This window comes from Drosophila ficusphila, unplaced genomic scaffold (assembly GCF_018152265.1).
Source record: "Drosophila ficusphila isolate 14025-0441.05 unplaced genomic scaffold, ASM1815226v1 contig_106, whole genome shotgun sequence".
Taxonomy (NCBI): Eukaryota; Metazoa; Arthropoda; class Insecta; order Diptera; family Drosophilidae; genus Drosophila; species Drosophila ficusphila.
The window spans coordinates 13,594,324-13,620,143 of record NW_025063993.1 but is presented as its reverse complement, the minus strand read 5'-3'; the positions used below and the strand labels follow the sequence as shown (position 1 = coordinate 13,620,143).

At 39.5% G+C, this 25,820-nt stretch overlaps 1 protein-coding gene across 5 annotated transcripts in view; it reads left to right on the top strand.

The window, feature by feature from the left end:
- The window catches only part of LOC108087536 (kin of IRRE-like protein 3), a 108,173-nt gene that overhangs the window by 27,390 nt on the left and 54,963 nt on the right, over positions 1–25,820 (top strand). For 4 of the 5 annotated variants that reach the window (XM_043209268.1, XM_043209262.1, XM_017184943.2 and 1 more), the window contains exon 2: positions 6,426–6,943. In XM_043209268.1, the coding sequence (XP_043065203.1) occupies positions 6,874–6,943 (70 nt within the window). In that variant the 5' untranslated portion in view covers positions 6,426–6,873. Of the gene's footprint in view, positions 1–503; positions 820–6,425; positions 6,944–25,820 lie in introns of those variants that run through there. The other variant, XM_043209266.1, reaches the window with a different exon arrangement.

Here is a 25,820-nt window from a genome sequence, read left to right as displayed (position 1 = left end):
TTTGAAAAATGTTGCAACATTGACTTTTGTGTTGTTGAATTGTGTTGACCAGCGAAGCAGACATAGGACCTCTAGCACTTTATAAATACCTAATACATTTATGTAAGGCAAGTATCTTAGCACGCTATGCATGTATTAAAAGTTTAAGGCCCTTTAATTGTGGTAATAATTTCTGCTGAGTACCACTAATACTTAAACAGCAGGAAACGGAAACAGAGATCATGCAGTTATCGCATTGAGACCACAGCAAGAGCAAGAGAGAAGACAGCCACTGCTCTCCCACAATTTGAACCACGTCAGTTATTAATGAGCGCAATGAGCGAGTGCCACACTCTAAGCTTCTCTTTCGCTCGCGCTCTCCCACAATTATACACCGCTTACGCTCAAACCTACTCATTTGCGGTCGCTTACGCTCAGAGCCTCTCATTCTCGCTGCGCTAGCGAGTGAACGGCTGCGTCAGTCGATCGCGCTGCCATACGATTCAGTCAGTCATTTGATCTCGAGTCGGAAGGTTCGCGCGCGGAAGATTTTTTGGGAAAATGTCGCGAAGTTCGGAAAATCGATGTATATGATCGGGAGTACACCGAAAAGTGATTAAAACACCAAGCAACCACTGGAGAATGGAAAAGTAAGCTGCTATTAAAGATTAACTGCAAACCACATCGTGAATTACGCCAGATGTCCGCAAGTGTGTGTGTGTGTGTGTAACAATGTTGAACAAGGTGGAAGGCCAACTTTTTAAATCCCAAATAATCTGAAGGAAGTACGCCGCTTGGATTACAGGGTAAATACAGGAAATTATGTCCAGGATATGCGGGGTAAGTGAAAACGATATATAATAACTATATCCTACTTAATGAGTAAAAGAAATATTGTAGAATATAAGAAGTTTCCTTAGGTTAAGAGACAAATCAGAAGGGCTTGACTAAATCCCATTATAATTTACTAATCTTATAAATGAAATTTCGTGTCACTGTTTTCGTTCCCATATTCCTCCGAAACGGCTATACGGATTCCCATGAAATTTTGTGAGCGTATTGAGTAGGTCTGAGAATCGGCCAAAATCTTTACTTCGGATTCACTTTCATTTACTTAGAGAAGTACAACTATTATTTTTCCTTTTCATATTAAAAATTACATTCTTTCACTCCACCCGGGAGCATAGAGCCTCTACAATTTCTTGTTTATTATAAAGCTATTTTATTAGTTCTGTTTCTTATAATTTTCTAGATATTTATAAATTGTTTAAAGGTAAATAAAATTTTTGAAGAGTATAGTTATTTAGTTATTAGTTACTCTAGCTACTTCTTGCTTAGTTACTCACTGTCAAATAACTGAAAGCAAAAGCCTATAATTATCGTAAGCTTCTTGAACTGATACTTCAATGCTGCTTTGGTTTAGATATTAATTTACAGGGATGTGAGGGAATTATCTTTTGTGAGCCACAAATGTGTGTAATGTCCCTTCGAAGTGAAAGCCCACGAGGCTTGTAATTAACGGCTTGAATTTCCATGGATATTGTCTTTAAACTATCCCTTTCAAATTGAGCAATTTCTGCCCGCTACTATATCAATAATTTGAGCCAGGGATCCTTTGTCTGTTAGCCTGACTTTAATTGGTCAAAGGGGGCGACTCGATATTCAGCTGGTTACTTGGAACATATAAACCTTTTATTATAATTTTGCCAAGACATGCCAGTTGGCCAGTTGGATGAGCTCGAGCGGAAGTGGGTTTTCCGGTGCGTGCCTTTGTTTCGTTGACGTTGATTTTGACGTTGACCCAAAACTAAAAACCTCAAATAACGCAAAACACAAACAATCAGTTACGATCCAGCCGCACGCCATGGCCAAAAATTAGGAAGGCGAAGTGGTTGGTTGAGCGGCATCATGTCAAAATCCAAAGCCACAAACAATTAAACAAAATTGCAAATTAGACGTTATTTAGACCAGAAATACCGCCCGAAAAGTTGACAGCCACCGCAGAACTCAACCGACCGACTGTGTGTTCTGCTGTACAGTGAATTGTCGAAAGGAAGGAAGTGTAGGAAATTGCCTATTTGCAATTGTAATTTATTCATTTTGCTTAATATGCCGTGAAGCGCAAGGCTTTCACTGCCACTGGTCCCCCCAACAAACAAAACAATAATTTTCTCATATTTTTTTTCGGTTTGGTTTGGTTTGGTTCGCTGTCGTGTTTTCAGCATTTTCAGCCCGCCCATTTTTGGGGGTCACTGGCTGCTTGTCAATTGCAATGGTTTGACTAATGACCCGGCGCCAAGGTCATCGGAAAAGCAACCCATTGTTGTCAATATCAATTAGGAGCAGCGCATAATTTGCATAATTATCATAAAGTTTGGCGAGGGATAACGAGTCGCTCGAATGGTAAATTGTCGTCGACCAACTAGGATTTTATCTGACGGATTGCTGTTCTACTCCTCAGGCATTCAAATTAGGTCCTGATTTGGCCCAGTATCCGTCCTCTTTGGCAAAGTTATGGCTTAAGGTGTTTGGGTCTTCTGAGAAATTTACTACCCAAAAGTATGACGGATTATATCACACTTTTATTAGCATTATTTATTCGCACTTTATTACCATTTAATATGCAGACGAATTTTATTCTTTAAACAAACAAAAAGCTGATCTATTGTTTTTCGTTGTTTATTCGATTTAATTGCTTTTTCATATTTCAAAGAAAAACAGTTAAATTATTTTTATAACAGATTTCACTTTAAACGATGACAATTTTAAAAGGTTTATTTGTTCAGCTCTTTAACTTTAGGCTACTTTAAATTGTGAATGTTTCTCTGACCCTGTTTTCCTATATTTAACATTATCATCAGGAATATCTATTTCCAAACGATCACTTAAGCTAAATGGGCCTATATATATCAAAGCAACATAGAAATTGCGGTTTCTGCTCCCTTTGTTTTGCTTTTAAAATCCCTGCAGCATTTTCAATCTCCTCCAGAGTTAATCCTTAAGCTGTTACTCTCAATTTGCACAAGATCTTTGATTATTGAGGGACAACCGAGCAACCCAAGGTCCTTTTCAGCAGGATACTTTGGCAAATGGACTGGTGAATCGGCTTGTTGCCGGTCGATGGAGCTATTTAGACAGATTTTCCAGTGCCGCTTACCTTGGTTTTCCCCCAAAGAATGGGCCATAGATTGCAGTTTTATGTCACAACATTCAAACAAATCGCCGGCCATTTAAAACGGTTTAAAAGCCATTGCTGCAGCCCGTAACAGCCACACGGTGTCCTGACTTTGACTTTTCCAGCAGACACAACAACAGACAACCGCTGGGTGGAATGGGTTTCCCACGGAAAACCCCATATCGGCCAAGAGTTTCCCATTCCGGGGGATGACAATAAATGAGCGCCCATTTGCTTATAGGTTTCAGGGGTAAGTAGGGAGAGGAGGAGTTAGGAAAAGTCGGGCCTGGGAAGTTGTTTTGGCTGTCGAATTACGTAAACATTGTCATAAATGAAAAATTAAGCAGTCGTAGCCGAGTCAAGCATTTCATTTGCTGTGGCAAATTTGTCAATCTCGTCGAGCGCTTTTTGCCGACTTTGGCCCAATTTTTGTTATGGCCCGTTTTTCGTTTTTCGGCCCAGACGCCGCAGGGATTCACATGAGCCGCACTCTTTGTTGGTCTGCTAACTTTGTTTTGGCCCGACCTGGAATTGCTTTCTGCTCCCCGTGATGGAAGTCGCAAGATGGAAGACTTTCTCCGTCTGCGGCAGGCGCGACATATTAATTATTCATTTCGATTTTGGTTTTCTCAAGCAGCGGGATACTCACCAAAAAAAAAAAAAAAGGAAGAGAATCCGGCAAGAAGCTTTTGGGCTGCTTGTGATTTATAAACACGCGCGTCGCTTTGGGTGATTTACTGCAAATTGCTTTATAATGTTATATACATTTTGTAGACGATTTCGGTGCCTTTCGTTGGCTCGCCTGCCTGCCAGTAATTATAAGGGAAACGGAAAGAAAAATGAGGCACGATTTGGTGGGATTTGTAATCCAATGGATTAAGTTCACGACCCATGGACTTAGGCTTAAGGTTGTTAACAATCCAAAGATCAAAATATTACAATGGCTCCAGAGTAAACGTGGAGCTTATCGTGTTTTAACCCTGTTCATTGTTCCCGGAATTATAATTAATGTTGTTATTAAAATATGATTAAAATGAACTTCATTACAACATTAAGCACATTGGGCTAATTTTTCTTCTTCAACTATATAAATCTTATTAAAACAAAAATAATATGATATTCTTGCTTTTACCATAAAAAATAACTTTACTTAAATTGCAAGGTAATTAATAAAATATTAACACATTAAAAACCACACTCATATTGAATTACTGAATAAGACGTTAAATATTTGTAATGTTTTTGTTCAGCAACCAAGAAATGACTTCGTCAAAATCAATTATTCAAGAACCATTTCGTTACATTTGCATTAGTAATTTTAAAGCACAGATCTGCGCGACCTCGAAGAATTTTTAATGATTATGGAACGGAAAGAAGAAAATACTTTCACGAGAAACGTAAACGTAAAAGTAAAAGCAAATCTTTGTACTATAGAATTTACATTGCGCATCTGTGAATGTATTTCAGCGAACGAGTGTTCGTGTGAATATGTGTATTTATGTAAATTTTGGCAGCTCGCTGGCTTTTCTTCTTACGTTTTTTTTTTTTGGTTGGCCAGCGCTTTTTATTGTATACATTTTTCGTAGCTGAAAATTAGAAATGTTCCACTGCGTTCAACTTCACTGACAGTGCGTGGCAAATTGCTTTCCAAAGTCTGAAGGCTGGCATGTCTGCAGAACACTAAGAACACACACGTTGCTGCACAGAAAGAAATATTTAGTAACTGAATACTTAAAAAAAATTGCAAACATAAAGAGTATCCTTAAGCATATAAAAATTAAATAATTAGATATATAATAATTAAATATATTTTAATATTATCTAAGTTAAAAGTTACTCTACTTTTTTTTCGTGCACAACCGATAGCTAACAATAATAGCAAAAATGGCTTTTTTTTTTGCTTTGCTGCCTTCTTTCCGTTTCCTAACAATAAGTGCGGAAGGGGAGGAAAAGTTGTGGAAAAAGTGGGCGGGATGATATAGCACCCTATATGGCTGTTCACTGTAGCGGTAATTTGCATGTGCAGACTATAGCACATAATATCCATGCATTAGAATTATGAATTCTCTGGCCCCCCAACTCCTCGTTACGAATAATGGCAACGAGTGCCGGAACAATTTTTACTAGATAAATGCGCAAAAATCGAAATTTCCCCACCCCGACATTACTGCGTGTGCACACGGCGTATGCGTAATAAATGTGCCCGCTGCCATTATTATGGCATTACTGCCGATGAATCGATCATCCCCACTGGGAGCCCATAATTATAGTGCGTTGGAATAGTGAAGTATAGTGACGCCACTCCGATCCCGACTTGAATAAAACAAACTAAGCAGTGGGGGACATTACTAAGCCGACTGGCAGACAGGCAATTAACTTAATTACTGTTTAAACTTTCCAGCCCTGCCAGTCGGCTGTCTGGCGAAGTAACACAAAAAAAAAAAAGGAAAAAAATGAAAAAAATTATATTTAGCAAATTAAATTCCCAAGCTGCTGCCAGAGATTGAGCACGTGGCCTCACAGAATTTTTAAGTAGGCGCAAATGAAACCCGAAAATGTACTTCTGACTGCAGAAACGGTGGGACGGTCAATACTTTGTGGGATTAAGCGGAGATTGCGAGCTCGTAAAGTGCAATATCCGTGTCATGGCTGTAAGTTCAGTTAAGCTACTTAAAAATATACTTCGGCAATGAAATGTACAGATACATTTCGCTAAGAGTTACTTTGGTACCAAATTAAGTGTTATGGCTTATGGCATAATGTATCAATATTTTATTGGCTTAATGTTGGCTATACCAATAAAATAAGTTTAAAATGCTTTAATTTGAAAATGTTTTGAAAGGATAAATTAAGAAAAATTTTACTTTTATAAAATATGCCAAATATTTTCTAAATAATTCACTAGTTAATTTAATATTCGGTAATTATAATTTTTGTTCTTAAATCTTCGGTTTTATTCCACTGTTCTCCCACTGCACTGCCATCATTATGCAGGCGGCATGCCCCATTATCATTTTGCTCATTTCCGTTGTCGTTTTTGATTTTGTTGCAGTGGCAGAAGGCGAAGCAGAATCCGCTCAAGAGTCTGCCAATGAGTGAATTTGAGTTGGGGGAGTTGGGCAGTTTCTTCTTCCAGTCCAACCACCTCAGAAGAAAAAGAGAAAATAAACCCCCGACCGTTGGCCATTTAGCCAGCTTTGTCAGTTGCAATAACTTTCGCGTCAGTCCAACCAACAGATTGTAATGCTCCGCTCCGTTCTGCTCTTTACAGGCCGCATTTCGTGTACTACGGCATAAAACAGAAGCGGCAAATAGAAAAGCCAAACGGCGGCTAAGTTGCCTTTGTCTGCCTTGCGGGCGAGGAGGTCTGGCAATTGGCCAAGTTAATAAAGAGGGCCGGGAGGGCCGATAATGACGTTGCTGCAGCAGCAGCAACTGCTGCCGCCCATGCTGATGATGAGGCTGCTAACTTGGTTATTGCTGCCAGCCTAGAGGAACCAGGACGAGCACCAGCATCCTCCAACCTCCATCATCCATCCACCAGACAGACAGACAGGCACAAAAACAAGGTCTGAAGCTGCAACGCCCTCGTCCTGCCGGCCAGGCTTACTGCATTTCCGCATCTTGTTCCTGTCGCCGCCCGTCGCCGTCGTTGCCATCGCCATCGCCATCATCATCGTTGTTGTTTAAGCCCAGTCATTTCCACCGCCGGAGTCGCCATGCCCACCGCCCACCCACTGCCGCTCTGCGTGGCCTGGCTGCTGCTCCTCGTCGTCATTGTAATGAGCGGTAAGTGCACAGATAAAAAATCCATATATATATTTTTTAATATTCGCTGATTAAACTGATACTGGTTTCCGTATGATGAGGGGTAAACAACATCAAATGGATAGTCATTTAATCTTATTTTTAGCATTTATTTAAATGCTTTCACTGAGTCGATTGGTAGATTACCACAAAAAAAAAAATTCGTAATTAGAAAAAAAATTAATATAGTGAATGGGTTACATGGATTATCTTCACATTATTTAACACCTATTATTATAGTTATTGTATTTGTAATTAACAAATAAATAGATACAAAAAACCGTGTATTTTGCAAACTTTAGAGTTGTTTTAAAAAAAATTTTTTAATGAAAATCGATTTTCTTTTTTTTTTAGTTTATTTTTATTTTGCAATAGCTTTCCAGTCTCTCTCTTTTGCATTAAAATAAATTTGTTACAATAAATAAATTCTATTCAAATTTAAACTCCCACAATATTCCACCTACCTAACATCAAATTGATTCCCCGTTTGTACGTATTAGGGGTAAAAACATTTATTAAAAACATTATTATTTTACATTTTTCTGTGTACAACCCATTTGAACCCTAAAGGCTTCTGCGTTTTCTGCCATATTGTTGCCGCAGTTAATTGTTGGCATTTGTTTGGCGGCGATTCCTTTCCTTTTTGGCCCGTAATTGTCCGCTCCAGCTCGGGATTTTAGTTTCAATTAACAATTAGTTTTGCCAACTGCTGCACAAAGTTATGCCCGGACGTGCATATTCCATTAAATGTAACAATATTGCGTATACGCCTGGCGGGCCTTGACCAAAACTCGCAATGAAAAGTTAACGCTCGCATCCATCTGAACAAAAGTGGTCTAAATAAATGAACAAATGTGAACTCACCCAAAAGGGAAAAATTCAATAAACTGCAGAAAGTTTAAAAGAAACTTAAATCGGCTTTTGGTTGGTTTGCCAAGGAAATGGTTTAAACTTTTATTTCGAGAAACCAGGGAATAGTTTTTGGCTAACCCTTTGGGAAACTCTCAACAAGTTGTCTTGTCAACAATTATTTTTCTCCTTGTATTTTTAAATTGAATTTTGTTTATTGAAAAATTCGGTATATCTTAAATCATCGCAACATTTGTATGGATGCAATTCAGCTTAGGTACAATTTGCCTTTAAGCCCAGTTTAAAATCTGTGTACTTTCAAATATTATGGGAAAATAGCTCACCACAACAGCCCGAATTATGTTGCCAAAACATTTTAGTTGAAAGCGGTGGAAAATGTTCTAATTCAGGTTAATACGGCAAATTTAGTACAAGGCACGTCTTTCGGCCTTTGAATATAGTTTTCAGCGCGATATTAACACAGTTTAAGTGTAAATGGATTCCATTTCAATTGGCAACACCGAAAACTGATTTAATTAACAATTGTCAGAGAGCAGAGAAGGGCGAAACGGAGTCCTTCATGTATTTGATTTATTTTTAAAGCGGCAGGAATTTATTGCAGAGACGGCAACAAATAACAAATACAAAGAAGGGTCATTGGAACAATTCAAAAAGTGCTCGAATTAATTGCATTTTTGGTGCAACGGATGAAACGAAAAAAATGCACGGTAAAAAAAGCAAACGGAAAAACAAGTAAATCGGAGAAAAAAATATGCGACGGGCGTGGACGTATTTCAAAATTCAATTAAAATAAAACAAAAAGGCGGCAACTGCGATAGCGACACTATGCAATTTCCGCTTAGGGCGTGGTCGTAGTCAGGTGGGCGTAAAAATAATTAAACTCCGGCCAAATAAACATCGAACGTCGCGCTTTTAGCCATTTACAACGGCCAAAGGGCAACACCAACAAATGTTGGCAATTTTTTTTAGCGATTTTTCGCTGACTTATGCATCCGACATGCACAACATTTTCAATTGAATTACGCCAATATGTCGAAATAGTGTTAAAACAGCCGCCGATCACCATCTAAAATTGCAGAAATAACACAAGAAGAATTAGCATCGATTTCACTCGGTTTTAGCTAATAGTGATCCATCCATCCTTCCGTCAATCAATCAATTCACTCTAAGTGCATTTTCCTGTTTGACGGCGGTCAAATTAAAGAGAAAAGAAAGTAAATTCCACCTGTTATTTCCGTTTCGTCCCACAAATACCAATACAAAAAATATTTCCAGTCACTTTGACGTGCTTTCGCTAACAAAAAAAAACTTCCCAATTTCACCAATTTAAATATTGATTATGATTGATTTAGCGGAAAAGGCCGCAACTAAATATTGTTTATTTGGCAATGCCACACTTGAATTCAGTTAGCAAGCCTCGAATTCAATTGGCCTCTCAGTAAATTACACAAAGTCAAATTTACGAGCTTGCCCCGCTCCATAGTAATAATTTTAATATGAACATTTTGAAGTCTCGTGTGCATAGAAATTGCATATTTGAGCAGAACTTTTGGCCGGTGTTTGGCTAACGCAAAATGAAATCAAATAAATAATTGCAGTGCCCGAAGGATGGGTCTGGCCACTGGTCAAATATTTGCATCGAACTTTTGGCTCTGGCCAAGTCATTGAACGTTGTTGGCACGGCCAGAAAACTCAAACACACAAGGCAAAAGCTAGAGTGAAATAAAATAGGAAAAAAATAAAACGAAAAATATAAAAGAGGAGCCAAGTGAAGTGGAGTGAAGCGAGCTACGGAGCTCTGCCAACACTCGGGCCAAAAAACTTGGCCACGTGCAACGGAGCCCCTAAAAAAAAAAAAAACCCACGTAGGTAATTGAGTATGAATGGGGAATGTGTCGAAAGCGTTTTGCGATGTTTGGCAAACAAAACGCTGCACGGTTACTCTGCACTCTGCTTTCCTCCAGACACTGGCAACCAAAGTAACTGGAAAATGAATTCGATACATTATCATGACGTCAAGTCGTGCGTGGTGGCGACTGGCGAGAAGTATAAATTACATCTAATGCCGGTGTGTGCCTTCTTCCATCGATGCCAGCAGCCCATTTCTTATGCGAAACACCTGCAGCACCTAAAAGAGACGAGAAGAGAAATCGGAATTGGTCGTAGACCCATCTATATAGACACCCCCATCCGCCATCCAATTTCGCCCCACTTTGACTGGCGGTCTGAGGTGGCCGGGTATTCTGGGGTATTCTGGCAAATGTGCGCATAAATGAATTACCAATGAACCGCATGGTTCACGTTTTCAATTTGAAAGGCTCGGCGCTAATTTTCGGGGTGGAGTCGCCTGACGGAAGAGAGGCCAGCGTAGAACAAAGACCGAATAGCTATTTGACAGATGTGCTACTCAAGTTGGCCCCCAAGGATATACAGTGGATCCTGGGTCACGAAAAGGTCTTTAAAAATGTGCAAATTATTTATCGATTTCCTGGCGGCTATGCATTCGGTTTCCTATTTTCCAAGAATCAATCATTTTATAATTAAAACGTAGGGTAAACGTCATGTATTTTTTCAGCATATCAGTTTTTTAGGCATTATGCATAATTTCCGCTTTTTGTTGGTGTTTAAAAAAAAGGGTAAATTAGTGTTTTTATTGCCCTTTGATTATATTATCCTTATGATTATTTTATATTTTTTTGTGGAGTAACTTTCAAAGCGATTCTATAGTTTCGATTAAAGAAATTGTTTAAAGCATCGGTAATTTAACATATTGGCTTTTCATGAAACAGTGATTATATTAAAATAAAGCTACTTAGTCTTGAAAATAATAAAAAAAGTAAATCTCAATGTGTTATAGATGTCAATTTATAATTATATGAATTTCAGACCCCTTAAATTTCTAGCTGCAAATCCAAGCACACACTTCCTTCAATTTGAGAGTTTCGCTTCCTCCATAAAATTAAGCCCGAAGCCAATTAAATTAAAGCTCACCTTAAACACACTCTTCATGCTAAGGAGCAACACTCCTAGACACAAGTAAACAACAATTCGCTTAAAAAGGCTCCACTGTAGCTAAAGAGGAAAGAAAAAGATGTATGTGTGTGTTTGCTTGAGTGTGAGTGAAGGGAAGAAAATCGACAGCCTACATAAAAGCGCAATTTGCGCAATTCCAACGTCAAGTTCCATTTGATTACAACACGTTGACGAGGACATACGCACTTCTGCAGGATTCTGGGGAGGATTGGAAGGAGCATTAGCTGAAGGGAGTGTGAGTACATATATGTATGTGTCTGCAGCCGGTAAAAGCAATTTCAGCAAATCTGCAATTGTTATGTCGCCTGCTAAACAACTCACTTCGAAGCCAGGCGTTCTCGCACGTCAAATATTTATATTGCATTGCTATTCCCGTAGCTGTTCCTATTTCGATGTATATATTTATATGCTCCCTTGGCCCTGGCTGCTCTCATTTTGGTTATTTTGCGCATTTCGGGTATTGATTAAGCACCATCGGGGAGTTGGAACAATGGTCCGCCTCAATTACTGCAGCAGTTTATGTCCCCGTACGGACCCACATGTCTGCCTGGCTTTTTACAGCCTTTTTATGTGTCCTCTATATAGATTGTTAACGTCACGAAGGGGGCAGCAACCAAAACAACAAAAAAGCAACAACAAATAACACACCGGGAAGCATAAATCATGCAAACGACTTGATGGCGTCTATTAGTCTGTTTATGAGCCTAGTTAAAATGTTTATAGAGCAAACTTTACGGTGAGCAGCAATTAAACATAACGGCCGGGTCCTGTTGATCGCATTTTGTACCCCTAAAAAAACAAACGACAACAGAAAGGTTGGCCCATATAAAACCAGCTACAGTGTGGTATCTTTTGTAAGATAAGAAAAAAGAAATTTAATATTTGAATAATAAGATCAGTAAAATGAATACAAAGGAGGTAACTCACATGAATATATTTTAAGTTTTATTATTAAGCTTTAAATTGTTTTCCTTTTTTAATTATAAAGACTTTAAAAAGTTATTTAAATTACAAAATATTGAATTCCAATTATTTATATTTTATATTTTTAAATGTACTTGTTTAAAAGTCAGTCAAGTATTATTTAGAGGTAACACATTATCCTAAGAGCCAGATAAAAACAAAGACCGTTCGAATGGCTTTGAACTAAGAGGCCTATCCTCTTGAGGAAACAAACAAAATAAGCGCAAAAATCCAATCAATTTGCTCAATTGATAGCTGCTCGCGTTTCCCCCAGTGTAAACTTGATGAGCAGTGATTACACATACTCACATTTCTCGGGTACGTGAGGAAAACACGAGGCAAACTTGTTGGGATTCGTGGGCTCCTTTGACTGCGGCGGCTGTCAGGATTCACAGGATTCACAGGACTCCCAGGAGTGCACTTTACGCGCCACTTGTGCGGAATCCTCCTCCGCAGGAAGCCTGTGCTCTGGCGCAACGGCAACAATTGAGAATTTATTCATTGAACTTCGCCATTTCCCTCCCAACTCCACCGTGTACAAGCCTCCTCATTTAGAGCTATTAAACGAGGAATTTCCGTGGCAATACAAACAGTTTCCGCCACTAAAAACCAACCGATGATGTGGCTCACTGAGTCACGGTCTATTTATGGCCACGTACCTGGCCATTTATTGATGAATTTCATTTTATTTAATTTCATCCGCTGCCCGAAAAGCTCTTCAAACATTGCTTTATTCCCAGCGAGCGATAGCTAAAACACAATTCCCAACTTTTCAGTTGTTGTTTGCTTTCAATTCATTCCGCTTTCGATGCGCTGCCACGCCCACTTAAAGCGGCTACGCCCAGTCCGCCCAATCCGCCCGATGCGGAGCACCTGAAACGTTGTCGGCATCTAAAGTGGCTGCGATTAGTTTGCTAATGTTGTAATTTCATCATTGCCCGGGCACCGGTCTCTCGACTACGGAAAAGCCAAGGCTACGGGCCAGATTACGGCTGAAACTACGGGTAAGACTGCGGGTGTACGGGTGTACGGGTGTACGGGATGTACGAGTACGGTGAACCACTCAACGCAACGTACGCCGAGCGCTTAGCTAAACATCATCGCGTACTTGACAGCCGGGAGACCGCATTTTGCTGACCATTGTGCCACGAAGAGGAACAACGCACCACAGGACAATGGCCCAAATGCTGGATTTTTCAGACAAAAACTTGATAAGTAAGCAGAGAGAAACTGCAAGCATGATGAGGACAACAGGGCGGATACTTAATGTTTATTTTACTTCTGTTATAAGCAACGTACCTCATACGTATTATGTTTGGAAGAAAGGGTTTCATTGCAATTTCTGAGGAAATAAAGTGATGATATTTTACATTTAATTATAACAAAAAAAATTTTAAAATATAAATTAATTGTTATATTTTGTAAATTTATTACTTCGACTAATGACCATGTACACCTACTAAATCTAGTTTTTACCAAAGAGAATACAATTGAATCCACAGTACACGGGCCTCATCCATTCGGCCAACATTTGCTGAGTTGTGTTGGCCGCTTTGCCTCAAGTTTTGTCGATTCATTGAAGTGAGTGGCTTTTTATTTGCGAGAAAATGGCAAACATTTTTTGCCATCTTCTTTTTGCGCTTTCACTGAATGCCGACTGCTGGCTCATTCTTTCTCATTTCCAATATTTAGGCTGGATTTTCGACGCTTTTTCCTAGCGGATTTTCGTATTGAAAAGGAAATGAACTCATAAAAAGTAATTTGGCCATAATGCTTTGGCCGAGTTAGTTACTTAATTTGCAGTTGCAAATAAAGTTTCGCTTTATTAATTTTGATGTCGAGTGCTGTTGTTGTTCCCCGTTGCCGGGCACTTGATAAACTTGCCCTGGTCCGAAAGTTCTGGCAATAAAGCTGAAAAGTTACGCAGAAATATTGTTTATTATACGTATACAACGCAGCCAGTGCAAATTCTATTTAGAATTGAATTAATTTTGGTTTTTTAGCAGGTTTTTCTAGCCTTGAGCTTGGCATTAAATCAAAAAACGTGCCACGGCTTTGCAGTGAAAACAAGATACGTAGGATTTTCAACCCACACAAAGGCAAAAATAAAACAAAATAAAAAAAAGAAAGAAAAGAAAAAATTGGAAACCGAAAAACACAGATATGAGCAGACATATGGCAAGAAATTATATTTTCACTTTCCGATGCCCGCAGCGTTTCCAATTGAGTTTCTCAACTTGATATTTCTATATTCAAGAATTCAATTAGAAGGCAACCTCTGCACAGGTGTCCATGTCGGAAAACCCACGCAATTTTCCATCCGACAAACCCACACGCACATAGCAACCAACGCCAGCCAAGATAGATGGCAATTGCTCAGAGGTTAGAAGTCGGAAAACTTTATTGTTTTTCTTTGACTGACTTTTTGGCCCCGTTTCGTCGCGAGACAAAATTGCGAATATAATGAAATTTTCTTTCGTTCCGTTCGGTTGTAATTGTAATTGGTCTGCAGCACCTGCAGCCGGAATTTTCCCCAGGCGCAACTTTAAATGAGTGGAAATTCATAAAGCGGGAACGAGTTTGCAAAAGAAAAAACGAAGGCAAGCGGAGCCGCCAAAATAGAATTTCCCGAAAAACGAAAGCCTTTGAGCGGCAAAACCGGACTTTGGTGGCGCAGCTTCGTTTGAGTTATTTACGGCAAAGTCCTTTCAAATTGATAGAAAAACACTCCTTGTACTCGCTGACACTTTTCCGAGTGCCAAACTGGGTGGGAAAAGCGACGGGAAAATCGCTGCCAAGTCAACAGAAGCCAACAGTGTGAACTCAGCTGACAGGATGGTGCCCTTTGTACCGAAAGTTCTTTGCACCCCAAGCTGTTTTATCCTTTTTTTTTAGTTACTTTCAAACGCCGGCAGACAATGCATTTTCGCTAATGGCAACCGACAAGAATCGCATCCTGGCGAAACACCAAAAATTCGGTTAGCTTTTAGTACTTGCAGGTATTTTTAAGGAAAGTTTAAATAGAAACTTCAGTGTTTAAGAAACCAGGGATTAAAAGTTTGGTTTATACAAAGAAAATATTTTTTAAAATTGAGTTTGTTAAAGATTAAGCTATATTTTATTCCAATCTTTTGCCTTGATAAATTAAACCAATTTCAATGTTCAACTGTTCAACATAAATATCACAAAAAATAAAAACAGGTGCACTGCGTATGTTTTATTTATGGAAAAAACGTCCTTGACTAAAAACACTCTAGAATTTTAACTACGCCATATTTATGAATTATTTATTTATTCTACTTCAGCTACTTATTATACTCAATTATTCAGGCTTTAAATGAAGTGACTAGCCAGCGGATCCCTTAAACGTTTTCCTTTCATCCGAACTGGGCAGCATCCATTTGGATTTTACGCTGTTTTAGCTTCCACTTGAGATCTGATTTCAATTTGTCCTGGCATTTTCCTTCGTCCTTTGCCGTTTGCATTAGGAAAGCGAGCTGCTGTTGTCACACGTTCAGCTTTATTGCATTAGTTTCCCTTTGAGAAATTATTTTCTTTACCTTAATGATTTCCCGCTGCCGTTTGCCGAGGATGAAGATGGGTTTTCCATCCTTGCAAATGTCCTTGCAGTCCTCTGAGTGGCTAGGGAAATATTTATGTTAGCTTGAAGTCTTCGCTGATGATTGTTGCTTCTGCATTTATTTCGTTGTTTTGGTCGCTGTTTGTCATTTGACTCTTGGAATAAATTGAGAAATGCACGAAATGTCTTTGTTGTTGCCGCAAACGCAAACGCACAAGGCAAAAATAAAATAAAATCAATTCATAGTTTTGGTTTTTCCATTTAACTTCTGTCTGGCTGTTTTTCATACGGATTCAATGAACCATAAATTTGAAAGTGCCGACCAGCCAGACGCGACGGCGACAGACTTTTCTGACAGCCAAAAGAGCACCGAAAAATGTCACCAAAAAAAAAAAAGGAAACCGGGGGAATGAAAAAAGTTAAGCTGGCAAAAAGTGAGAGGCAAAGTTTAAAGTTCCCAAAAGTATTTGGCTTTGCTGTAATCGCTTACCTGCTCAGAGCAATCGTACTCCGATTAGCTGGACGGTAACTTTCGTCCTTGCACACAAATTGCAACAATTCGAACGTGATTATCCCGAAGGCACAATAAAAATAAGTTCTCGAGCGAAGGAAAACAGCAAGGATAATACAATATTCAACATTGCCATTGTACAAAGGGACGAACGGAGGAAAAAGCGCTTTCCACGATGATGTCTCTGTCTCGGTCGCTCCTTTTCCGATTGTCTCGCTCTTATCTAGCAAACAATTTTATGCTTCCGCCTGAGCGACAAACAATGGAGCGTAAATATCCCAAAAGCGGGACCAAGGCAAACTATAGAAAGAATACGCAATTTTATGAAAATGCCTCACATACAGCACAAATAAATGTGCAAATGAGTGAGTGAATGACTGAGTGGGGGCACGGCAAAAAAGAAGCTCGACAATATTATCGAGAAATTGTTTTCGACCTTTTAAAATTGTGTACTTTTGTTTTATTATTGAAAGGTTCTTATTTATAAAGAAAACTTTAGGGAAGAAACAAATAAATAAAATGTAAGCAGCAGTGCAATTTAGAATCTAAATGAAGTTCTTGTTTAAAATTTTTTATTCAGTATTTGATAAAAAGTTAAGCATGGGATACTTTCTCTTTCTTGGAAAAATATATTTTTAAAGGCTATAGTTATTTATGTAATCATTATACAAATTTAACAAATTTTTAACAAGTTGCAAAACCTTCATTGTAACCCAAAACTATTGTGTGCGATTTGTTTTCTGTGCATTCGAGTGAGTGACTGAGTGAGAGGCCATTCCAATGCAAGTATGTCCGGTGCAAGGGAGCCGGAGGTGGAGGAATCCGATGACTAGGCCTCCTCATTGTTCCGACATGCATAATAGAAGAAGCGAAAAGGAAGGGCTAAGTCGGGGATTAGACCGGCTGATACCCACGATTGAAGTCCAGCGGAACGAGAGTGAAACATGGTGGGGTCTTGAAGGGCCTTGAAGGGTTAGCCAACCGATATCCCTACTCAGCAGAGGGCTTACAGGATAAGAATTAAAAAGAAAAGGGTCCAAAGGAACAGCCAACTGGCAGTGTAGTTGATAAGATTTGGATTTGTCTACAACATTTATTGTCCTCCGATGTTGTTGAGAAATTTTTCTTTTGGTTTTCCACTTTGTGTGGCCAGCAAAATGCTTTCTGCACAATTGTCATCATGACCCTCATGCAAATGTGCTCTTGTGTGTGGGTGAGATGGCACACAGATACACACAAACACTCTGTGTAGTGTCAACAGCAGTGAGCCCCTGTTTTGTGTGTAGGTGTTAGTCAAAGCTGTTTTGCATACTTTGCGGCGCTGTGACATTGGCAAATATTTGTCCCTTTTTTTCGGTTCGTGTTCTGCGGGCCAGGGCAAGAAAATAAGCGATAAATAAATACAATTTGCTTGGTCTCTTTATTTGCATTTAAGATCGCCCAGATAGAGCACGCAAATGATGGGTTCCAATCCCTGGTCGAACCCATTCCGAAATAAACGGCCAAACTACTGAAAAATTATGTGCGACGCGACCATTTTTTATGGGCCATACGAAAATATTTTAAAGTCGCATAAATCGCAAAATGGCAAGAGGGAGAACGGAGAGAAAATGGCTGAGTGAAGTCCGTTGGCCTAAGCGTTCCGCTCGCTCTGTAATTTGCTTTGACATCCCCGACATGTGTTGAAAGCTTTGTCTTTGTGCGTTCGCGATTTGCCAGCGCCAACTGCAAAAACCAGACCCAAATCCATCAGGGCGAAAACCTGGAGCCTGAAGAGTCCTGCAACAGAAGGGAGTGGAGCCGAGTGGAGACACGGCGATGACGAGTGCTGTCGGAGGAGGCTTAGACGTGCTCTTAATTAATTTGAACTCGCGATGGCTGCATTTGCTTTGTGGCAGCCTCGTTGTCAGCGTCTCTGAGTCCGCTTCTCTTTTTCCCCAGCCTTTCCAGGCATTTTCCGACTACCATGTTCTAGCAAAGTAAATTAAACCAGAGGCTGCAGCAACTGTTGCCCGCTGGATCATTGCGTTTTTGCCTAAGACTATTGCCTTCGAAAAGACAAAGGAAATTGTTTCTTGGTGTGCTTGATTGGATTTGTACATTCGAAGAAGCTATAGTCCAAAATATATCAGTAAAGATCGAAAAAAAAATTTATAGTTTATAACTTTTAGCTAAAAACCAATTGTAAACCTCAATTCAATTCAAAAATTTGTTTCGTTATGGGAAATTTTATGTTTGTGTAAGAATTAAGTTCAATAGAGCGAAATGTTTCAGGTTTTTGGAAAATGAAAATGGTTATTTAACGTGGGTCTGCAAACAAACGAAAAATCAATTTGATTGATATTAAGACAAAAAAACCCATACAAAAAGTATACATTAAACTGTTAAAAAAAGGTGTCTGAAATTATTGAAATAAAGTAATTGATTGTTTAAAGCGTTTCGAATTTACTCTTATCAATAGCCAAAAGATGAATGGGATCCGTTTCCAGCTATCAAAAAATGTAACAAATAAAATATCAGCTTGTTATAAGCCACGAAATTCTCAGCTTACAAGGAGTTCGGTTGAAAGGCGTTGTTAACCAAAGAAACCTGAGTACAGTGCGTTTCAAAACAAGAACGCAAGACAGCTTTGGAGCGAGAGATCTTAATTGGGAATCAGCTTGCGTTGATTAGACAACTTATCCCTCTTACCACTTCGCTTAATTCCCTGTGCATTTTTCTGAATTAACCCAATTCCCCACCAGCTTGCTTTCAAGTTGGCAAAGTGCCAGGTTAACTTTGAGTTGACTTGTCTAACGCTTCGTGAGCAAAGAGCCAAGACGAGTCGACTTTCAGTCAGCGTTCCGCTCGTCCTGCCATAAATGCCAACTTTTGTTGCTTATTTACATATTTAAAACTTGTCGGCGAGCGTTGAAGGTGCCTTTGTTCTTGGCCCCGTTGCCTTCATAATATTCTCGTGATTTTCAAACCCAGCAGCAGAAGGAGGGTTCTCCCCCTTTTCGGTCGGATGTGAAATGCAAATCGTATGCAATGTGCAAATTGTGCGCTGCAACAAGGTGAACTTCTTCAAAAGTGTTTGACTTGCCCAGCATCTGCCATATTGTCTTACCTTTGTTCATATTTTATTTTGTTTTATATCTTTAAGCATACCATTTCTTTTTTTTTTTTTTTTGTTTGCCTTCCACCCGAAGAGGCAGAACATCTGTTTCATGTTTGGTTGGTTAACTTTCTGCTTGCTTACCGGTTATCAATTTTCGCTTGAAAGTCCCAGGATCAATGGTTTGCTTTAATGGCTCCTGCCGCGCCCACATGGCGTATGAGCAGCGTGCGACACTGCCAATTCGTCTTTTGAGAGGACGAAAGCAACAATGGTCGATCGTCCATGTCCATAGTCTTCGTCACACATACGTACACATATTCTCCACGAGGATTCATGCATATAGAAAGCCGCCATTAAATATGTGTCAGTCGAAACCGTTCAAAGGCATCTGCATATATACGAATATACGTTGATGGGTATGTATGTGTGTTTGTATGTTTGTATGTATTTTGGCTTGAAAGAGGGAGTCGCGGGCGGATTGACAACGCCAATACAGGTGCGCACAATGCAAACGAGTGACATGCAAATGCTTTCAACAACAATTGCAATTCATGCACATCGTCTCTTCGTTGCTGCGTGTGTGTGTGTGTGTGCGGGGTGTGTATGTGTGCGGTGTATGTGGGGTGTTTTTGTGGGGTGGCAAATGACAGCCAGCCGTCTCACGTTTCGTTTCATTTTTGAATGTCGATTTTTCGAGAATTCCCTCCTTTTTTTATAGTGCCCCTGGCTCGTTTTTTTCATATGCTGGGTATCCAGGATATGCTCGTGTCACATAAATTCATTTCGTCTGAATTTCAATCGAAATCGAATGTCTTTTGTCAAGGGACTCGAAGCCCAACTATATGGTCCTTTTTGATTATTCAAAAGAGTGTTTCGTTAAAAGTTGAAGAGCTTTTGACAAGTTTCGTGGTGCAGTTTAAAGTAAAAAAATGTTTTCAGCGGATTCAAAACCTAATTTTTTAAATGAAAATATTTTCTTAAAAATGTTCTTGATTTTAAAAGGAAAGAAAAAATGTTATTCATTATATTTAAACAGAAAATGTTTATTCCAACCAGAATATATTTGATGACGCACTTTCTTAGTCTTGCAAAAAACTTAAATGACTTGTTTAAACAAGTTTTATGCACTTTGGACCACAGTTAGTGTACTTTACACATCATCAAGCTGTCGAACTTGCTTTTCTGCCAACACTCAAGCATTTAAAATTCTCAACCATGTGTGATGGGACTGGCCAAAGATGCCGATGACTCTAAATGCAACGACGACGGGAAACTTTTGCGGCAGCCTGTTTTTGTTTTCCGCATCGAACAAGGAGACCCAATGACAACCACAACTACTCTGCAGCTGATGCTGCTTGTTTTTCCCATTTTCCATTTCACCATTTTCCCCCATTTTCCCGGTGCTTCGGCTGCGGTGTTGCTGCTGTGCGCGATCTTTTTCCCCCTCTTCTTCGCCCTCTCTCTCACTCACTTATGCATTCGCACAAAATTGCAATTTCCACTAAGATTGATGAAAAACGTTTCCAGAGCCACGCCTCCGATTTCGCACGGCGCTGGCGATGGCTCACCTGTTTCCCTCCATTTTCCCCAGCTTTTCCCGCCTGCCAAATCATGTCATCAATTGAATTTCAAACGATTATTCTTGCACGTTCGCAAATCGCTGCAAAAATATTTGCCACGCCAGCCGTGCGTCGTCAGCAATTCCCGATTTCTGGGCGTGGGTTTTGCATATCATCCGCCAGTCGCCACAATACGTTTCGATTACGCATTCAAATCAAATTGTTGTCGTCGAGGTCGCATCAGCGGCAAAATACGAATATGAAACGCCTACAGATTTGGTTAACCCGGTCCTCAGTAAACACTTGAAAAATAAATATACCACTGCATTTCAAATAAGAGGAGCTGGCAAACGATAAAAAAATACAAAATAGAAATAAACAGGTTGAAAGCAAAAAGAGAATCTTTACAAATAACAAACAAACATTTAAAGGCCAAACATTTTTGTGTTATTTATTATAATTTAATATAAATACTAATTTTTGTACATTTTTATAAACTAGTATTTGATTTCAGCTAGAAAATAGGCAAGTAACCTCCCTGTCCAAAAATGTTTGCAGGAATAAACGATCAAAATGAGATCTTTACTTGTATTTAAATATATTATATTTTAATGTTTTATTTTGTATGACACTTTAGAATCATGTTTGTATTTTTTGAAGTGCGATTTTTTAATCCGCCTTCCGGCGCACACTTTGCCATCTAATCCCGCTGAGTGCATTCATGGGAAATTCACATTCCGCAGGTTGCTCAAAAATCATCGCCGAGCATTTGCTGGAGGGCCTTTTCTTTCCGGCAATAAACAGAAATTCTTGCGAACGGCTCGCATATTTCACAACTTAATTTAATGCATTTGGAATTGCATATTTTCGGTTGCGGGAGAGGCTGGGGTTTTACTATATCAACTAAACTGTTGTATACAAACTGTTTTGCAATTTGCTGATATTAATCTTTCAAATAATTTTCCGGAAGCACTCAAACGTGAAATACCAGCGCTCCGCCTCTACTTAAATATTTAATGAATATTAGTTTTCTTTGGCGCTGCCTAGGTCTACGTTTACTCTTCCTATATATATATTTATTTATATATGTATATGTATAAATTTACAACTAGCCTACGGCAGGATACCAGACTCGGTTCCTTTTGGATTTGCCTTTTGCGGTTGTGTTTGTATCTGTATCTGCAACTGGGCGTAAGGTTAACGAGCTGCCTGGAGGCTCAAAATAGCGTGAAATTTGCAGATTTATGTTCCTGATTTTAAGCATTTAACTGGCGGACAGAGGAGATGAATCCACTAGGTTTAAGGTAACATAAAAACCAGTCGAAGCGTAGACGGAACTAGATATGGCTAAAATGAAATGAAGTCCAGGGAAGTTCTGCGGTTTTGGCTGCAGCATATCCAAAGTTAACCTAATTGGAATTCGAAGCCCATAAATACCAGAGACTTCTGCTGCAGCGCTGCGATGGTAAATAATTAGTGTATTCAATTACAACTTCATAACTCAAGTGCAGTCGGGCCCAAAGTACTTGTGTTGGGCATGTTAGCCCTTAATTAGTTGCGCTCCACGTTCTGGCCATGCATCTTGATTAAGGAGCGATTACACGTGCTGCAAATTGTGCCAGCTGACAGATGTTGGCCATGGCCAAGATGTTCGCAGAACGGGCCACAATGGCTCCGCTGATTGGCCCAAACTGCATCCGAAATGCGTACGTCTGTGTTCTAATGAAATAACAATGGAAATTAAGGCCAGACGGCGTATGATTAAGCCATGGCTCAATATTGTATTCAATTTGGCAGCCATAAAAGTTTGCCACTTAAATAAATTCAATAAAATTTATTTTAACAGATGGCAAATCACATAGAGATATTCTGCCGACTAATGGCAGACAATTTATTTTCGGTTGAAAACAAAGCCAAATTGGATTTAAATTGGAAACACAACGAGGACGAGCCCTTTGCAAATGCATTCGTTAAATTTTCAATTTTTGTTAAATGTTTCTGTAAACATTTTCGTTTTTTTTTTTCCAATACTACTAATTGGTTTTTATTGAAACAGAAATTTGAAGGTTTTCTGCAAAGGTTTTACAAAGTGATTAAGCCTCTTAGGTTTCTATTTTGATTTTCGGTATTTTCTTGTCTTAAATGGTAATTGGTTAGGCTAATCTGGCAATTCTGTGACCCATTTCCCCTTAATATGCAAGAGGAGGGCTCTAAATACTATGCCAAACGAGTGAACAAATGTTCGTTTACTTTACTCCAAAAATGCATTACATGCAAAACGTAATTTTTCATGCAGCTCTTTTTTCACAAATCCCAGAAAGAAAACTACATGGAACAAGTTAAAATCAGAAACTGCAACTCTAATATTTATTTTAACATAGTTCCACACACAAACTGGCGACCAAGGACTCCCGTTGAGCAGCTCAAGTTTCGTAGTTGTCACTATTTGTTAACTAGTTACCATCCCCCTGAAAAGTCGCAGCAGTTGGGAAAGGGAGTAGCTACATTTAAGACAGAATTTTCATAAAATATGCAGCTAATTACGTGTAAGTTACTTACAGCCATCCAACTACTCGGGAGCTCCGAGGACACTCGGAACCCGACAAGCCATTGCCCTATAATACAATTTAATTACTGGAAAAATCACAGCTAAGAGGCAACTGTGACTGGGGTGGTGAAAAATGCTCCATGTCAAATGGAGCGGAGCGGCAATAGTGCGTAAATCTCGGTGCCTTAAGTAGCAGCATCTCCTAACCCCAATTGACAATGACATTTTGCCGTCATTAAGGAGCAGGAACATAGAACATAGGACCTGAAACAGCACCAGGACGAGGGTTGCTCGGGAAGGACATTTCCAGCGACCCGGGAAGCTTGTTGGTTATACTGGTTACTGGTAACTGGTAACTGGCTGTTGGATGTTGGCTGTTGGCTGATGGCTGTGTAGCTGTTGACTCGTTGTGTGCGCAATTACAGAAATTAGCTTTCGTTTTTAATTTATTAGCGCCATTGTGCGTGCGCGTAATGGCGACAGGGGACCTCCGACAGGCGACAGACGACAACCAGCGAATCTCTCCTACCAATCTCCATTGTAACACTGAGAAAAAATAGTGAACAATTTTTAAGTCTGGATAAAAAACTTTATTTTTATTGATCAAAGTTATTTATACAAAATTTTTAAGTTTTTGTTATTTAAAAAAGTTTTTTATAATTTAAGTGATAATTTTTGAATCAGTGGGATAAAAGACTTGATTGTAATCTTAGTAAATCTCAATCAAATCTATTATCAAATCTAAATTTTATAGCAGATAAATGAACCAATTGTATAGACAAACATGAAATACTTTAAAGAATACTTATGCAATAAAAAAGTGATTTAGAAACAAGCTAGATTTATTCTCAAGCAGACATTGATCTAAAAATCCAAACGCTAGAGATTTCTTCACACATTGAGGGGATTTATTGGAATTCCTCGGGGAGAATATCCGAGAAGCACCCCTCATTGAATGTATGCAGTATTAACAAGTAATTTATACTATCGATTTAGTAGTAGAGCAAATTACGAATTGTTTTCCGTGCACCGGCTTCACTTTGGCAACAGTTCCACTTCGAGGGTAGCCTGTCCCGAGCGAACGTATGGCAAGACAAATGCTTCTGGCTGCTGCCGGGCCAAATTAATGTGCATATAACTTACGCCTTTAGTCCAAGGAGTGTCCCGAAGTCGAGGGCGTTTGGGGGCGTGGCATTGGATACTGGGAGGCAGGACCATTAAGGCTGCAGCATTTGTTTGCCTTCGCCGGGCTGAGTTTCATGCATTTTAAAGAACCATTTCCCCGAATCCTCGGCCCTTCGCCACGCATGGCCAATGAAGTGTGTGCAGGTTTTAAAATTTTCATGATGATTTAACAGGCAACACGAACGTCATCTGTGTGCACATGTACGACCATCCATACACACACATACATACTTACTCGCATATGTGCTGTGCCATATGCATGCAAAAAGCCAAAAAAACACAAAAAAAATCCTGAAACTCTGGGGAGCGCTGTCGTTGGACAAGTTTTGGGTAACTTTGCGGTCCAGTGGGCCACCAATGGCCAAGATTTATTTACTCAACAGGCAAATTGCGCATAATTGAAAGAAAATATGTGAGTAACGCCTAGGGCGTTTGCATTGACACAACAGAAAACACGAGGGCCAGCAATTATGCATTTTAACACTTTTTTTTTAAAGGAAAAGAGTTGCGGTTTAAAGTACTTCAAACATTTAAAAAATCAATTGTATAAGACAAATATATATTTTAAAAAGGTTATAGTTTAAAGATTATTCATAAATCCTTCACTCTTTTGTGTCCTTGTTAATTGAACAAATTGCGTAAAATATTTTTTATTAAAGCCATTGCAGATAGTATTTATAAAAAAAAAGCTCCTTAGCGAATAAGCCCTCTGTGAAAAGTTCATTAGCTTGCATTAATGAATGTTGCAAGCTTTTATCCACAGTGCCTTTGGGAGTGGTGGCAATGTTGTTTTCGTGTCATTAATAATTCGGCTTGCAGATAATAAACTGTTCCGCGTAGCGCATACGCAGCGTGGTCCAGGCGTGTTAGCGGTCATCGAGGTTAGCCGAGTATTTCAAGCTGTTGCTGATGCGGTGGCCGTTAATAAAAAGCTCTCGTGCTGCGAGGTGTCTCTGTGATCCAGGTCGTTGCCCGTTCTTAGTTCTACCTGTGTTGTTCCGTGCATGTTGGCCACAAGCTGCGCATTAGTGTGATTGCATAACATTTTCCGGGCTAAAAAAGAGGGTAGGATAGGGAAAGGGAAAGAGAACTTTGAAACCTGAAGAGGCGCCTTCGAAAAACTAGTAAACAGTACGAGAGGACCAACAAAACCGAACGAAGCCAAACCAAATCCTTATGTATGTGGCCCGCCGATGCAGCTGCTGTGGATTGTACGTGCCGGATTTCCCCCGGCATTTTCCACCGCCCGCTCCTTTTGCACAAAAGTTTGCACAACACCACAAATTCTCGCAAATTTCCAGCTGCCGGCTCATAGTCGGTGATAATTTAAGACGGAAATGTTCAAGAAGATCTCTGCTTTCACTACGTCCGCACGTAAACCAAATCCAAATCCAAACGAAGAAAAGTACGGTACCCTTCCCCCTCTCACCGCTTTTCTCATGTTTTCCAAAAACCCCTTCTTTTTCACCCACAAATACAAAACGTAGATTGCAATTACAACAAGTGCAAT